This window comes from Diceros bicornis, chromosome 29, assembly GCF_020826845.1.
Source record: "Diceros bicornis minor isolate mBicDic1 chromosome 29, mDicBic1.mat.cur, whole genome shotgun sequence".
NCBI classification, from domain to species: Eukaryota; Metazoa; Chordata; class Mammalia; order Perissodactyla; family Rhinocerotidae; genus Diceros; species Diceros bicornis.
The window spans coordinates 38,883,139-38,898,835 of NC_080768.1; the positions used below are offsets into that span (position 1 = coordinate 38,883,139).

At 49.7% G+C, this 15,697-nt stretch overlaps 1 protein-coding gene across 1 annotated transcript in view; it reads right to left on the reverse strand.

The window, feature by feature from the left end:
* ANK1 (ankyrin 1) overlaps positions 1–14,170 on the reverse strand; it is a 77,475-nt gene extending 63,305 nt beyond the window's left edge. The window contains exons 1-10 of the mRNA XM_058525286.1: positions 14,075–14,170; positions 9,843–9,941; positions 9,132–9,230; positions 7,883–8,068; positions 6,680–6,778; positions 6,125–6,223; positions 5,724–5,822; positions 2,689–2,886; positions 867–965; positions 360–458 (exon numbers count right to left, since the gene is read on the reverse strand). Coding sequence (XP_058381269.1) covers positions 360–458; positions 867–965; positions 2,689–2,886; positions 5,724–5,822; positions 6,125–6,223; positions 6,680–6,778; positions 7,883–8,068; positions 9,132–9,230; positions 9,843–9,941; positions 14,075–14,125 — 1,128 coding nt within the window. The 5' untranslated portion in view covers positions 14,126–14,170. The remainder of the gene's footprint in view (positions 1–359; positions 459–866; positions 966–2,688; positions 2,887–5,723; positions 5,823–6,124; positions 6,224–6,679; positions 6,779–7,882; positions 8,069–9,131; positions 9,231–9,842; positions 9,942–14,074) is intronic.
* Positions 14,171–15,697: the final 1,527 nt, after the last annotated feature.

A 15,697-nucleotide genomic window follows, 5' to 3' on the forward strand; every position in this document is an offset into this window, starting at 1 on the left:
AGCCTGCCAATGCCTGGAGTGTGCATGCGTGTGTGTGTGTGTGTAAGTGTGTGTGTGTGTGTTCTAGGTATACTTAAAAGTAAACCCCAGAGTTAATGAATGTTTAAAAATGTAAATGTGTTCCCAGATAACTTACAGAAGTTCCCAAATTATCGTCCAAAATAAAACCTCCAAGACTTACAGATGTGTGACAAGCTTAATTGGGAAAGCATCAGTATATCTGGAAGTTCTCCCCATGTCCACAGCTATTCTGAGAATTCCACCTCTATCCCCAGAGAGGAGATCTTGGGATCCCCAGGTAAAGCGGCCCTCTGAGCTCTTGGTCCAGAGGAAGGAGACCTTGCTCTCTCAGGGCTTACCACGTTGGAGACATTGGGCGACGCCCCCCGCTGCAGGAGGTTCTTCACGATGGGCAGGTGCCCCATGAAGGAGGCCACGTGGAGAGGTGTCAGGCCAGACTGGAACAGACAAGAGAGGAATGAGAAGAGAGGAGACTTTCCTTCTCCTCCAAAGAAGAGACAGCCAGATGTCTCTAATGCTTTCTTGCTTCTAGATGCTCCAGAATGGTTTTCCAAGAAAAGGGAGTTAAATGAGATGGGTTTGCTTCCAGGAAAAGGGCTGGAGGAAAAAAAAAACACTGCGGGGTGATTCGCCCACTTTTACAACTTAAAAAATTGCATCTGATCTTGGAAAGCTCCCAGAGACTCGACACATGTTCCCTTGTCTTAGTCGCCCCTGATTTATTCCTTCAAGCAGTTTAGACTTGCACACACACACACACCCCTGCAGCCATGTGTAGCTACAAAGAAGGCTACGGAAGGAAGAGCATGGCAGAGAGCAACTGCGCACCTGCAGAATTCTCCTACCTCGGTGACCGCGTCGATGGCGGCTCCCATCTTCAGCAGCAGCTCCACGACCCGGATGTGGCTCTTCTTGCAGGCGATGTGTAAGGGGGTGAAGCCATTCTGCAGTCCCACACAAAGGGAGACAGACCAGCAGGAGTTTACATACTAGCCCAAGGCACACCCAGACCACCTTGCCGATGAAAAGCAGCCTCTGCCCCAGCCTATCAGCGATTCCCACAGACCAGATCGTCAGTTATGGCGAAGCACATTGAGAGGCAGGTGGCCCCCACTTTATGCACCAGGCGTGTTCCTGAACATGTTGTCTGGAAACCTTTGTTTTTTTTTTTTTTTTTTTTTGTGAGGAAGATCAGCCCTGAGCTAACATCCGATGCCAATCCTCCTCTTGTTTTTGCTGAGGAAGACTGGCCCTGGGCTAACATCTGTACCCATCTTCCTCTACTTTATATGGGATGCCGCCACAGCATGGCTTGACAAGTGGTGCATCAGTGCGCGCCTAGGATCCGAACCTGCAAACCTTAGGGCCGCCACAGTGGAGCGCGCGCACCTAACCACTACGCCACCAGGCCGGCCCATGGAAACCTTTTTTTAAAAATTTAATCATAATTTTGGATGCACTAAGAGAGCCTGCTGTTTAAAGTTTCCTTATGGGGAAATTTACAAGAAAGAGTACTTCTGTGAAGCAAATCCTGCTTCACAGAAACTGCTGTTCATTTTTAGTAAGATGGGTTTCTGTATATCAGCTCTGCTCTACAGTGAGGTACAAGCATGTAAACTCCCCAAGGGCAGGGGTGTTTTTTTGTTTGCTGGTTTTTGTCTGTGCTTTATCCCCCTAGGGCAGTGGTTCTCAAAGTTGGGGGAGGGGATTTTGGCCCCTCCCCCCACCCCGGTGACATCTGGCAATGTTTCGAGACATTTTTGATTGTCACCACCAGAGGGAACGCTATTAGTGCCTAGTGGGTAGCGGCCAGGGATGCTGCTAAACATCCCACAATGCACAGGCCAGCCCCTCAGAATGTGGACTATCAGGCCCAAACGTCACTAGTGCTGAGGCTGAGAAACCCTGCGTATCCCAGAACAGTGCCTGCACTGGTGAGTGCTCAGGGAACGCTGAGTGAGTGAACGAGCCATCCTTGCTGTCCCTGCTGGCTATCCTGCCTTCTCAATTCTCCTCCTCCTTGGGGAAATGGGCAGAGAGGAGATGGTGGTCACGGGCATGTTCTATGCAGAGCTCCGGCCCCACCAAACCCCTGAAGCTGCCCTGGGAGCCCCTGGCCTGGGCGAAGACTGCGAGGAACCACAGTCCCAGTAAGAAAATCGCTTTGGGCCTGAACTCACCTCTACAAGAGCACTGTAAAAACTGCAAGCCCCTCGGCAGAGGAAGGATGCTTAGCGCAGGCCATTTCACTCGCCCCAAAGCAGATCAAAAGCCAGGCAGTCTCTAAGAAGTCACCATCCCTCAGCTCTGGGCCTGGCTCAGATGGAATGGCACCCCAACCCACATACCTACCATGAACACTACTTCTTGAGTCAGGTCTCCTTGGCCCAAATCCACCCTTGACCTCATCCTGTTACCGGGGGCCACGGTCATGGGTGCAGGAGGCGACCCCCAGCTGGATGTGGGGGGAGTGTGAAGGATACCATCCTGGCTGTGTGTTGCCATGCCTCCTGGACCTTAGCAGGCACTGCCACTTTCTAGGCCCTGAATCTCAGGAGTAGTTCCAGGCACCAGCTGGGGCCCTTCCCACGAGGTTTGGCCATGCAATCTGGTCCCGCCTCCCTCAGCGCTTGCCTCTCCGGCACCTTATCCAATAGCCCCACTCACCAGGGCTCTGGAGTTTGGTTTGGCCCCTTTATCCAAAAGGACCTTGGCCACTCTGTGATGGCCACAGTGGGCTGCCACGTGGAGTGGGGTCAGGTGGTCCAGGGTGATGTCATCTATCTCTGCGTTGTATTGCAATAGAAGTCGGACACAGTCAAGGTGGTCTCCCTGAGCCGCCATGTGAATTGGGGACAAGCCATTCTGAGTGAAGAGGAAAAAACAAGTAATCGCAAAGGTTTCTGGAGACAGAACACAGCACTTCAGGGCAATTATTCCAACCTTACTTCTTACTCTTTCTCTATACAATGCTCTGTCTGGCTCCTGAGGGAGCATGGTTCATTCTGGCTTCCCTGTTCATGCTAGTCTCTGACGGCAAACATTCTCCTTTCCACCTAGCCAAATCCTCCAAGCCAGCTCCAGCCAGGCCCACCTCTTCCATGAAGCCTTCCCTGACCACCATAGCCTTCTCTGGGCTTTCTCTACCTGCACTACTCACTCACACCTTATTCATAAATTTGCCAAATTGTATTTGTAATTAACTTTTCAGGTGTGTGTATCTTCTCTCCTTCCTTATAAGCTTCTTAGGATCAGTGACTGTGCCTAACATCTCCTATATGCCTCACAGTGCTCCGTACATGCATGTAACACACATAGTGGTCCTTGATTAATGAGGTTTGAATGAATGAACGACGATAAACTAGAAGTTGGATCTAAATCCCTCTGTTTGTTGCCCCTAACAAATGCACATCACTTTAAAAAATTTCATTAAGGATTCTCAATGTTTCTGAGATAGAAATTTATTTTAAAAAACACTAAAGACAGAAGAGACTCATTCATTCAGACATTGATTCAACAAATATTTATTAAATCATTAATGTGTACCAGGGATGGGTTAATCTCTGGGGAAACAGAAGAGAGTGGACATCATCCCTGGCTAAGGAAGCTGGTAGACTAGTAGATAAAAGATAAGGAAAGAGACACATTGTTGCATTCAGTGTGGTGACACCAGGGGAAGTATGGTCAAAGCACAGAGGTACACAGGAGTGGGGAGTCACAGGAGGGAGGGACACAGGGAGAGAAGGCTTCGAGGAGGAAGTGATCTCTGAGCTAGGACTTCGCCAGAAAGTCAAAAGGAGAAGATTCTCCCAGCAAAGGGCACAGCGTGTGCAGTGCCACAGCAAAGGGGACAGCATGTGCAGCGCCACAGTGAAGGGGACAGCGAGTGCAGCGCCATAGCAAAGGGGACAGCATGTGCAGCGCCACAGTGAAGGGGACAGCGAGTGCAGTGCCACAGTGAAGGGGACAGCGAGTGCAGTGCCACAGTGAAGGGGACAGCGTGTGCAGCGCCACAGAGACAGCTGTCCTGGGGGAATTCAGGGACCTGCACACAGTTAAACACACAGGAGGGCACAGTGTGACGGGGCATGGAGCCAGGCTGGAGTGGCAGGCAGGAGCTGCACCATGATACTATGAGCTAAGGAACTGGGATGTTGGCTTTCAGAAACTGACAACTGAAAGAGGACTTTCAGCAAGGGAGAAACCCAATCAGGCTGCATGACAACCAATATTAGTGTTATGGACTGAATTGTGTCCCCTCAAGATTCACATGTTGAGGCCCTCACCCCCAGGAGCTCGGAATGTGACCGTATTTGGAAATAGGGTTACTGCAGATGTCGTTAGTTAAGATGAGGTCACTAGTGTGGGCCCTAATCCAATCTGACTGCTTTCCTTGTAAAAAGGGGAAATGTGGACACAGACACACACACAGAGAGAAAATGCCACGTGATGATGAAGGCAGAGATCAGGGTGATACATTTATAAGCCAAGGACACCAAAGATTGCCAGCAGACCACCAGAAGCCAGGAGAGAGGCCTGGAACAGATCCTCCCTCACAGCCTCAGAAGGACTGATCCTGCTGAAGCTGATCTGGAACTTCCAGCCTCCAGGACTGCGGGACAGTGAGTTTCTGTTGTCTGAGCCACCCAGCATGTGGTCCTTGGTTACAGCAGCCCAAGCAGACCAGCGCAGTTAGTTACCACTATTGCATTTCAGAAAGCTCTGATCACATCTCCCAACTCAGGTCAGAAGTCTTCAGTAAGAAACTTTTATAACCATTCTTTTTAGCCTCTTTCTAATAATCTGGATAATATAAAATCATTACTAACTTGGAACATTAATATAAGTTTAAATACAGGGCCTCTGTGGAAAAATGTTGAGAATCTCCTGACCTAATAATACAGTTGGCAGTAGCAATTTTACCTTCACTTATCCGAGGATTTTTACTTTTACATGTACTTTCAAAGATACCATCTCATGCGATCATCCCCTACAACCCTAGGAGAGAGGAGCAGAGCTCTCCAGATGAGGAAACTGAGGCACAGAGAGGGTAAGAGACATGCTCAAAGTCACACGGCAAATCAGGGTGGGGGCCTGGAGGAGGGACAGGCAGCACCAGGCAGTCTGACAGCTTGAGCCCAGGAAGGCTTGAGACCCCAGACTAGGACTAAGCATGGGCCTTTGCTCTGGCCCCCAATGCACTTGAGAGGAACTGTTTTGTTTTCTGTTTAACTTCACTCTGGTCTAGCCCTGGCTCTAAGACTTCTTGGAGTGCTTAGTTCCTGTCTTTCCTGGATCCAGGATAAAAGAGACAAGGGGTGATGGAGACCTGTAGTAGGCAAATAGCCCGCAGGTCAAATCTGGCCTGCCGCCTGTGTTTGTAAATAAAGTTTTATTGGAACTGGGCTGCTCATTTGCATATTATCCATGGCTGCTCTCCCACTACAATGCGACAGAGACCATGCCCTGCAAAGCTTAGAACTATTTACTATCTGGCCCTTTAGATAAAAAGTTTACCGACCTTGATCTAGATAATAATTAGAGCTATACTGAGTGCCTCCTGTGTGACAGGCATTGGGGTAAATGTCACACACAGTTAGTAGTGTTAGCATCTCTGGTTCTCAGAAATGGGATTTGATCCTGGGTAGCCCTGACCAGGAGCCCTGCCTAAAAGATGCTCCTCATGTAAAGGAAGCACGCACCTTGGTTTTGGCTTGGATAGGTGCCCCGTGGTCCAGCAGGATCTCTGAGATTCGCACGTGCCCATTCCGAGCTGCACAGTGGAGAGGTGTCAATTCATCCTTTAAAAGACAGAGTCAAAAAGAGAAAGCCCCAAAGGTACCCATCAGAGGCCATTTGGAGAGAAGACTGCCAGCAGCATCATTCCAGCCGCAGATGCGCGCATACCTCCTTCAGGACCAGCACAAGACCTTCAGCGCAGTTTTGTAATATCTCCCACCGCACCCTGCCTCCTTCTGCAGGGGGCTCCAGGAGGCTGGATGCCCCATCACTGGCTGGTCACCGAGAGCCCACCACTCCAGGTGAGGCTCTGGAAGGCAGAGTTCCCTCCCCTGGCCTTGCCATGGAGCTCGCTGGCACCCACCTTGGTCCTTGTTTCTATCTGGGCCCCGCGGTCCAGCAGGAGCCGCACCATGATCACGTTCCCCCTGCGGGAGGCGATGTGCAGCGGCGTGATGCCATTCTGGAGGGAGGAACAGGGACCAGTCAGGACACCGCATCTTCCTCTTGAATGCAGCTGCTGTGGACCCCACTCCCCGGGGGCCCTCGTCCCAGCCCCACAATGGCAACAGTACAAGCAGCCACTTTAAGCCTGCTGTGAGGACATTTCTCACCTAAGAAAGATGTAAAAACCTGTGCGGACTTGACAGCATTGCGGTTAATCATAGCAAGCTGGCCAAGCCCAGGTCTCCCCGAGTCCACACAACAGGCTGGAAGAAGCCAGTCCTCCAGATTTCTCACCTCTAGAACGGGCAGTGGTTAGGAACCCACCCACTAGCAGCCTTGACAGACACCAGGGCTGTCCCACCACAGGCACTCTGCAGTGTGGGGGACATCCATGGTGCCACAGAGAGAGGCAGGAGCGCCTAGACTCTAGACAACCCCAAACCTGTCTGCGGGGCCTGCCCAAGAGCCTCACCTGTGGCGTGAAGTTGACACTGGCTCCCCTGTTGAGGAGTAACTGGGCCACGTTGAGGTTCTCGTAGTGAGCTGCGATGTGGAGGGGGGTGAATCCCGTCTGGGGCACAACAGAGGGGGAACAACGTGTCACATGCCATGTACTGCCATTTCTATCTCAGAATCAGCCCAGGGATTCTGAAAAAGCTGGCAGGGCCAGAGGACCTATCCATAAAGCAGATGTTGACTGACGAGAACATTTGCTGAAGGGGTCAAGAGACACTCTGTGACAAGTTTCCTTCAAAAGCTAGGTGCTACCTGAGGGACCCACACTCTCTGTTTTGTGGTTCACATGGACAGAGCGTCGCTCAGGACTGGCTCACACTCTGCAGGGCCCATTCATCTGCATGGTTGCTTATGAAGAGGTTTTTATGAATGAATGAAAAGTATTACGGGGTCCATGATCTTAATCCTAGGGATGGTTTCATCCCCCTAAAGGGGTGTGCTGCCTCAGCTGGCTGGCCAAAGGCAGCCCTTTGACCCGTTGATGGGTCTATTGTCATCATTCTGTTCTATAACCTCAGACCATGCCTAATCCAGGCAGCAGTTTTCCAGACAAAACCCAGTGACCATGGGTGGGGGTACTAGGTAAATAACTCCGTGCAAATCGATTCCCACTATAAGAAAAGTAACTAACAGCCTAAACTTACAGATAGTAGTGCCTGAAAACATCAGCCAGTGTGTTCAGGTGGCTAGCTGTCCAGTCCCCTTGGGGAGCCCCTCTACTTCTCACCTCCACATGTGGGGATACCACCCCCAACCCCTCCACCAGGGGCAGCCAGGGAAAAAGAGCAGGATAAAACCATAGACCACCACCTGCTGGGATTCCAAAGTTTCACTCTGGCCAGAGACCCACACTGCCCCGCCTAGACACTTTTCTGGATGACCTGGAGCAACAAGAACCTTGCCTGCCCCACGCCAAGCACAGTTTTCTTGGCATTCACCAGGGATTTAAAGTGGGGCTGTCCTCTCTGGCTCTGATACGTAGGTGGTGGGAACCCAAAGGCACCGTGGGAGCTGGTGCTTGGTGTGCGTGGCTGACACCATCTCTGGTCTGGGTTCGTTCTTGGGGAAATTGTTGGGAGTTGATGGTGCCTCTGTAACCCACAGATCTCCACAGTCCAGGCCCTAGAACTCTCTCAGCCCTCCGTCTGGCCACCCTCACCTTGGAAAGCACGTCTGGGTTGGGGTCATTCTGCAGAAGCACCGCAGCTGTCCGGGTGTCGTCATTGCGGGCCGCGATGTGCAGGGCAGGGAGGCGCACCTTCCCTCTCGTCCCGAAGTTGATGAGGTGTGCCACCACGTTCTCATGGCCCTGCTGCAGAGCCACGGCAAGAGGTGTGAAGCCATCCTGGCCAGAAGAGAGGAGGAAAGATTGATTTGCTCCGACCACATCTGACCACTCACTGCCATCAAGGTAGGACACGCTTCCACACTGCAGGGCTCCAGCTCATGACAGGCCTTCGGCCTGAAATGACCTTCCTCCATTCTCTGCTCGTCAAAGCCCTCCTCATCCTTGAAGCTCAGCTTAAGTGCCACCTCCTCCCTGAAGCCTTCCTTGGCCCCACTTCCTCTGTGATCTCACAGAGCCTACAGTAATTTTTCTTGAGCACTTATTTAATTTTCCTGTACAGCCTGTTCCCAGTCTGACTGAGTGCTATGAGAAGCTTCTCACTACCCTGGGTTTCTTGGCCTATGCTCCCTCTCACCTCATCACTAGTGCCAGGATAGTGCCTTGAACACAGTGGATGATCATTCATTTATTCATTACACGAATATTATTGAACACCTACCAAATGCTAGAAACCATGCCAGGCACTGAGATTCAGTTGTGAGCTCCTGTTATTAATCCCCTCAGTTGAATACTGAGGGGCACAGGACTCCATGAACTGGTGAAGCAGAAAGATAACAGTCATAATCGTTGAGTCTTACAATGTTAAGGGTCAGGAGAAGCCTTGGGTCTATCTAGTCCAGTGTCATCATTTCACCAATGACAAAACTCAGCATCAGAGCTGAAGTGACTTGTCCAGCATGTCCATCGGGTTCATGGCAAGAGCCTTTCTCATTAAGGTCCAAGGTGGACTTGTCTACCCTACACACGCACACCACCCCTACCCCGTCCAAGGAGCCTTCAGTGTTGGTTATAGTGGGAAGGACACACTGACTCTGGTGGCATTTCTCTGATATATGTCTAGGCTTTCCTCAAGACCCATGACTTTGTCTCTTGCTCCTTCGCAGAGCCCGACAGCACCCAGGATGATTGCAGTGAGCTGAAGGTCAAGAGCACTCAATGACACTTGACACTGATCACAACAGAGGACGCATCTCAAGCCATGTCCCAGGGAGGCAGGACCCACAGCGATGTCCTGCACCTGGAGACTTCCAGCCGTGGGCCATTTTCCCAGGGCACTTACTTCTGTGGCTACATTCTGATTAGCTCCATTTTCCAGTAAAAACTTAACCACTTCCAAGTGATTCTCTTGTGCTGCCATGTACAGAGGTGTAAAGCCTTTCTGTAAACCAGGAGAAAAAGTCATTAACATTCACCCACAATAGTGAAAGATGCTAAAACTGGTGCAAAATCCTCTAAACCTGAGGACAGCTCTCTCTTCATCCTATTTTCACCTAGTCCCCAGGGCAATAACCCCACCTGTATCTCCAGTTATAAAAACTCATTGCTATTTTGAAATGGCCTAGTGGGATTATTACGAAAGGCCACAAGGTGGGGCGACACTCCATGGAAGTCTGTTTCTGCCCCTCACAGCATCACTCAGCCTCTTGCACACACCATCCCCTCTATTTTCACTCCCGTCTTCATCTACCCCCCATGTCTCACCCCCCAAACACAGTTTCTCCCCAAATGAGCCATAACTAAACGTATTATCTGGCTGGTTTACTGAACAGAGATGGGGTCCACAATGACCAAACACATTGTGTAGCAAAAGCAGGAAAAAATGACAAAGGATGCTTTCGTCAGTGCTTGGAGACACACTGCCAATAAATCGAGACTCAGCTACACAGTGTGTGTGGACTAATGCAGTAGCCAGTGTGCCCACCACGTAACAGAGACGCAGGTAAAGAAGAAAGTCAATGACCTCCAGCCAAGGATTGGAGAGAACCATCACCTGAGACTGAGCGTTGACATTGGCGCCATAGTTGACCAGCTCCCGGACCACCTCATCCTGACCAGCGAGGGCGGCAATGTGCAGAGCTGTGTTCCCTTTCTGAAACACATGGAGGGAGGAAAGGGAGGAGGTTTCCCATTGGGCCTGTGTAAGTGACTATCAAAAGTACAGGAACAAGGTGCTAGTTGTGGGAAGGTGTGGTGGCTTTCTTTATGACCAAAAGGGGCAGACAACATGTGTGTGTGCGCCTGACCCATCAGACATCTTGACATAGTACTGAAAGCCCCAGAAGGAAAATGCCTCCGGTTCTCTGTGACAAAATTATGTCAAAGAAGAAAACAGCCAACTTCTCAACAGGAATCAGCTGCATGCAGGCGCAGCGTCTTGTCATCAGCTGACAGAAGGTCAGCGTTCCTCAGGACACACACTCAGGGTCTGCCAGGCCAGCGGCCTTCTCTGCACTTCCAGCTCCCCACAACCTGTAACTCTGCAGGACAACGTGGAGCGCCAGGAAGCCCGGAGCTCCCAGAAGAGGATGCTGAACAGATCCACCCCACGGGCTCAGCTCCCTCGATGCTGTTACACCCACTGACCAAAAGCTGGACCAAAGGGACCGAGGGAATGAGAGGGAATGAGAGTGAGTGAGGTATCAGACAGAAAAGGAAAGCAAAAAAAATGTGTAAGGGAGGTGTGGTACTAAAATAAACTCTATGCTGCATGTAGGGAAGAGAAGGCAAAGATGAAAGTAAGTGGGGGAAAATAGAATAAAATGTGGCAAAGAAAGAACATTTGCAATATTAATAAGTAAAATATAATGAACAAGCATGCTGCAAATAAGAGAGGAGAGAAAAACCAGAGAGAATAAACACTAGAAGAAAATGAGGTACACAGTTATAAAGTCAACTTTTAAAAGCTAAGAACTGACAACAGAGACTAAGAAATCAGGCAGGTTCTGAGGTGAGTGGAACGGCCAGGTTGTCTGGTCCGGATTCATCCTGGGCATTTAACAACAATTCCTCCACCGGGTTTAGGTCGAGCAGGCTTCTCCTGTTCCAGGATGCCGGCCTTCCCGGCAGGATCCTTCCTGCCTCCTGGGTGTCCAGGGGCTGGATGGTCAGCACATTTGGACTCCCCTACGTGACCCACTGGCACCTCTGCTCTGTGAGAAGCAGGCAGGATGGGCCCAGCTTAACAACTTCCGTCAGATAGGGCAGGTGAGAGAAAATGCAACCACAGCTGGATCCATCTGTCCCTCTGCTACTCAGGGAGCAGAGATCTCAAATGACCTCATTTTTTCTAGTTCAGACAGTATATAGTTTTTAACTAAACTACACAATCACTTGCTAATCCATCTCAGGAAACTCAAACCCCGACAAGCAGGGACTTCAAACCCAGTCCTTGTGCTGTGGCCGTCTGTTACCTGGGAGAAAAGCATCCTCACCCACGCAGAGCTGAGCAGCACGGGGTCTACACTCTGTGGCCACCCAGCCACTGCTGCCCCAAGGCAGGTGAGCCGGCCCCACCAAGGGCGCCCTGGGGCTGGAAGGGGCTCAGGTCTTGGTTTCTAAAGTGTGGCCTGTATCAGGCAGGAGTGTCCGCTTGTAGCCTCCCGAAGTCATCTTTTTGATTTCTCCTGAAGTCCCACTTGATAAACAAAAGGGTTCTTCCTCAAATATCCATCAGAGAATAAGGGCCAGAAATGAATTTATGGATGCTAATTAATCACTTTTCATAGAAGTCCAAAGAGCCTACATTTAGAGCACCTGGGTCCAACTCACTCACTGTACCAAGTGGAACAGGGCTGTTGGCACCAGAACCTTCTCTAGAAATCAGGACTCTGAACTCCAAGTCTCCCCGTTTAGAAGAAGGAGACGCGCCGTGTCCATTCATTCGCTTGTCACACACTGAGCGTGTGTGTGTGGCAGGCGCTGGGCCAGGCCTGGAGGTACAGAGATGGCTGAGACTCAGGCTCCTCACCCTCAAGAAGCTACGTAGGATGTTATTTTCCCTCTGCCCCTTCATGAAATCACATGACATCAGAGCTCTCCCTGGATAAATCCACGCGGAGGGAAGCCAGTCAGAGGTGGACCCCGGGCTGTGGATCCTGGCCACGCCATGTTCTGGATCTGGGCTGAGGGCAGCACTGGTGAGGAATGAGAACAAAGGGAATGAGGACAAAGGGGCCCCCATGCGCATGCTGCAAGGCTCAAGAAGGCGGCCCCCTGGCCTTGGGTTGGGAGTCACAGGCAGAGGGGTGCCCGGCCTCTGTGTTCTCTGTCCCTCCCTCAGCATGAAGGAACATGCCCTCGAAGAAGCTGGAAAAATTTCTTAGCTCTATTTGGATCCACAAAGACCCAACCTGTCCATTTCCAGGGAGTCACCGAGCTCATGGAAGGGAGGGTGGGTGCAGCAGGTGCTGAGTGAGTACACGTGGAAGGAGTGCTCTCTCCCTCCACCACCAGCTTCCACTCCGAGGGCGGAGGTGGCAGGATGGGGAGAGGCTGCTTTGTTTTGTGCTTTTAAAATTTCTAAGCACAGTTTAGGAAACTAGATTGGTTTTGGCTTTTTATTCTTTTTTTAATCTTTCTCATGCTTGCGAGACCCATTACAATTCCCCAATCTGTTATGACTCTTGCTTAGCCCACGGTTCCGGTTTCACTCTTTTTTTCCTCCCTCTGTATGGCATTCAGGAACCACGTTGGCTTATAAAATTTCTATAAATAACAAAGACACACCAAGTGTTTGCTTGCGAAATAACAATCAAAGTGGGAAATTCGGAAAGAGTCAAAGTGCTGAAGCAGAATGTTTTTGCAGCTCTTGGAGGGACGCCCAGAGAGGAAAAGCCGTTCTGGCCCGCAGAGCCCGTCAGATGGCACGCTGCTTGCAGCCAGGTATGTGAGAGCATCAGAGGAAAAATAATTGCATCCCCTTCATCCACAGAGGGAGCAGGGTGGAAACAACTGGTGTTTGTCGTTGGGTTAGAAAAAAATGCCCACGTACGTTCAGAAAGAGCAACTCAGTTTATTTTACCAGCTAGATCTTTTCACCTTCGGGAAATGACATGAAAATTACAGAATTTTACCTCAAAAGATGATTCTACCTTCACAATATTTTGGTAGTTCGCTTCATAACCATAAATTATATCTGTTCTCTACACATTGTTCTTCTGTTCTCTGCTTGAGAGGTGGCAAAATGTTTGCTGCATGGAATTGAAATTGAGGCTGGGTGTGAGACCAGGTTTAATAAATAGCAAATGACAAATAAGAGATGGGAGGGACCAGCCCAAGAGGAAGACCACGCAAAGTAACAAAGGAAGGAAGAGAAGAGGACACAGTACTCGAGTTAGTAAATAGAGGTGATTTTTTGTTTAGTTTAGTTTTGTTTTGCAATGCTGACTGCATGTTGCTTAATAAACAAATAAGACGCATATATGTAAGAAAGAAGGCTGATTTTGCAATGTGTAGATGCATCAATTTCATGACTGTGGTTTCTGAACTTAAGTCACTGGTGTTTATAATCTATTTCTGTGGGGAGAAACATATTGCTGTGAGAGGTTGATGTCATCTGTGCCAAATGCCTCCCAGGAAAGGAGAACGCTGTTCAGGTAATTAGGAAGGAAACAGGTTTGGGAAGGAAGACTAGCTTGGAAAGGCTAAGTGAGAGGGATCTGGACTGTCTTCTACAGCCCTCAATAACAACACAGTCACCAATATTTATTACCAGACATTTTACATACACAATCTCACTTAATTTTCATATCAATCCTGTAACTAAGTATTATAATCCCCATTTTATAGATGAGGAAACTGAGGCTGCCCACTGGCTGAGTAACTTGCCTGAGGTCACAGAGTGTGAAGCATCTTAGCTAGGATCTGGACCCAAGGCACCTGACCGTGGGGATTCCAGGGCTCTGAGCTCCTGTATTCGAGTCAAAGACCCTGGGGAAGCATGAAGACACCGGGAAAAGGGTTTTATTTTTAGCTCTATAATCTAGTGATGAGGATGAAGTAAAGGCCCACTGACTCTTTGTGGAAACAGGGTCCTGTGTTTTTCAGGTGACTTCAGGGACTCACAGAACTAGGAAGTGATTGGAAGGACAAGAGAAATTCAGAAGCATGTGTGGGCTTCTCTCATGAAGGGCTGGTTTCTACGACAAGGTTTGGAACAATACGTGAGGGACCCATACACTTGAATTTTCAAAGAAAAGCTCCCCCTCTTCCTAAGAGACGTACCTTGGTTGTCGTTTCTAGAATGATTTCTTTGTGCAGAAGTTCAACCACCATCTTCACATGCCCTTCTTTAGATGCCAGGTGCAAGCCGTTCAACCCATTCTGTAAAGAGCAGAGAGGCAGGAAGAGTGTGGTCAGGGGACTATGCCTCTTGGTTCCAAGTGGCTGCAGTGGCCTTCCCTGCGAGGGGCTGGAGGGAAGAAACAGAGGGCCCTGAGTGGAGCCAACACAGCCTCTCCGAGCAGCTCTTCTGTAGGAGCATCAGATAACAGGAAAGCAGGGAAAGAAAGAGGGGGTGATAGCAAGACCACCACCCCCAGGTATGAATTGGGCGTGGAGAAGCTCTCACAAAACCAATGATGACCTTGAAATTCAGATCTCGGCCAGGCCTTAGGCAGCCACTTAATCAAAATGGTATAGCTTCAATCCCCTGGTTCATGTTCACAGTAGCAACCAGAACAAGCAAAGAGGCAATACCAGTCCATCCCAACCATTTGCAGAGATAGATGTACATTTAGTCAAATAAGAAATTTTGAAATAAGGTCATATGAGAACTAAATACCACCAACCACCCAGCAATAAGATTTCCTCAACAGAAGAATGAGTATAAAACAGCCCCTTGGCCACCTTGCCACTTCAAATGTGACCGAAGCTTGTCTGCCAGTTAAATGTTGGGGAAATGAGCAAACATTTTCCACGCCCGGTCATCAGTCCATAAAAGCAGAACGCTCACCGACCAATAACAGTCTCCACCGCATCTGGTGAAGCAGCCTGGCTCAGGTTTCACTTATCACCCTCCTGGTCTTCTGATCCCTACGCTTAGATATCTTGAAACTTTCTGGCAAAAGCTGACTTCAAAGAGTGCTATTTAGAGCCAAAAATAATTCTGACAACATGATGGAACTAAATTTCAATTCCAGCGGATGAGTGGATCTGGGCTCCATATAGAAAGTGATTTTAGTGAGTCAGCAATCCCCATCTCCTACTTTTGTGTCTTGTTCCTCTCTCCCCAGCAATTCTCCCCTCTTCCCCGACTCCTCCTACCTGTCTCCTTTTTTGGTCAACTCTTTTCTAGCATATCCCCTTTCAGGGGATGCCCCAGAGCCACTGCAGGCTCTGGCTAATAAGAAAGACCCTCGCCACCACGGTGGAGGGGCTTGGCTCCTGAGGGTGTGATTTGAGGGGTCCCTGACTCACCTATCCCCAAACATCTCCACAACCCCACCACGGGTACCTGAAATTCTCACTCTCTCTTTGTGTCAGGTATCATTTTGAGGAGATTCTTGTTAAAACACAAATATTCTTCCTGGTAGTGGTAGTGCATTAACACACTAACAGATTGGTCATCCCGCTTTGCTAAAACCAGCAGAGGAAAGTACTGAGTAATTACTGAAGTAAGGAGACCCGGGACAGGCACCTCATGATGTGAGAACGGAGGTGTACAAAACTCTGTTTACGTCGGGGCCTTCAACAGGGCAAATATAACAAACAGGGGCCTTGGGTGTTGAAGAGAAGTGGGAGTGGGCTCCAAAGGGAACTTTACCTACTTCCTATTTAGATCAAGCCCGCCCTGCACCCCAAACACGCAGAGTGCAGTTAGCCAAATCTGCACACCAGCGCTGCCAG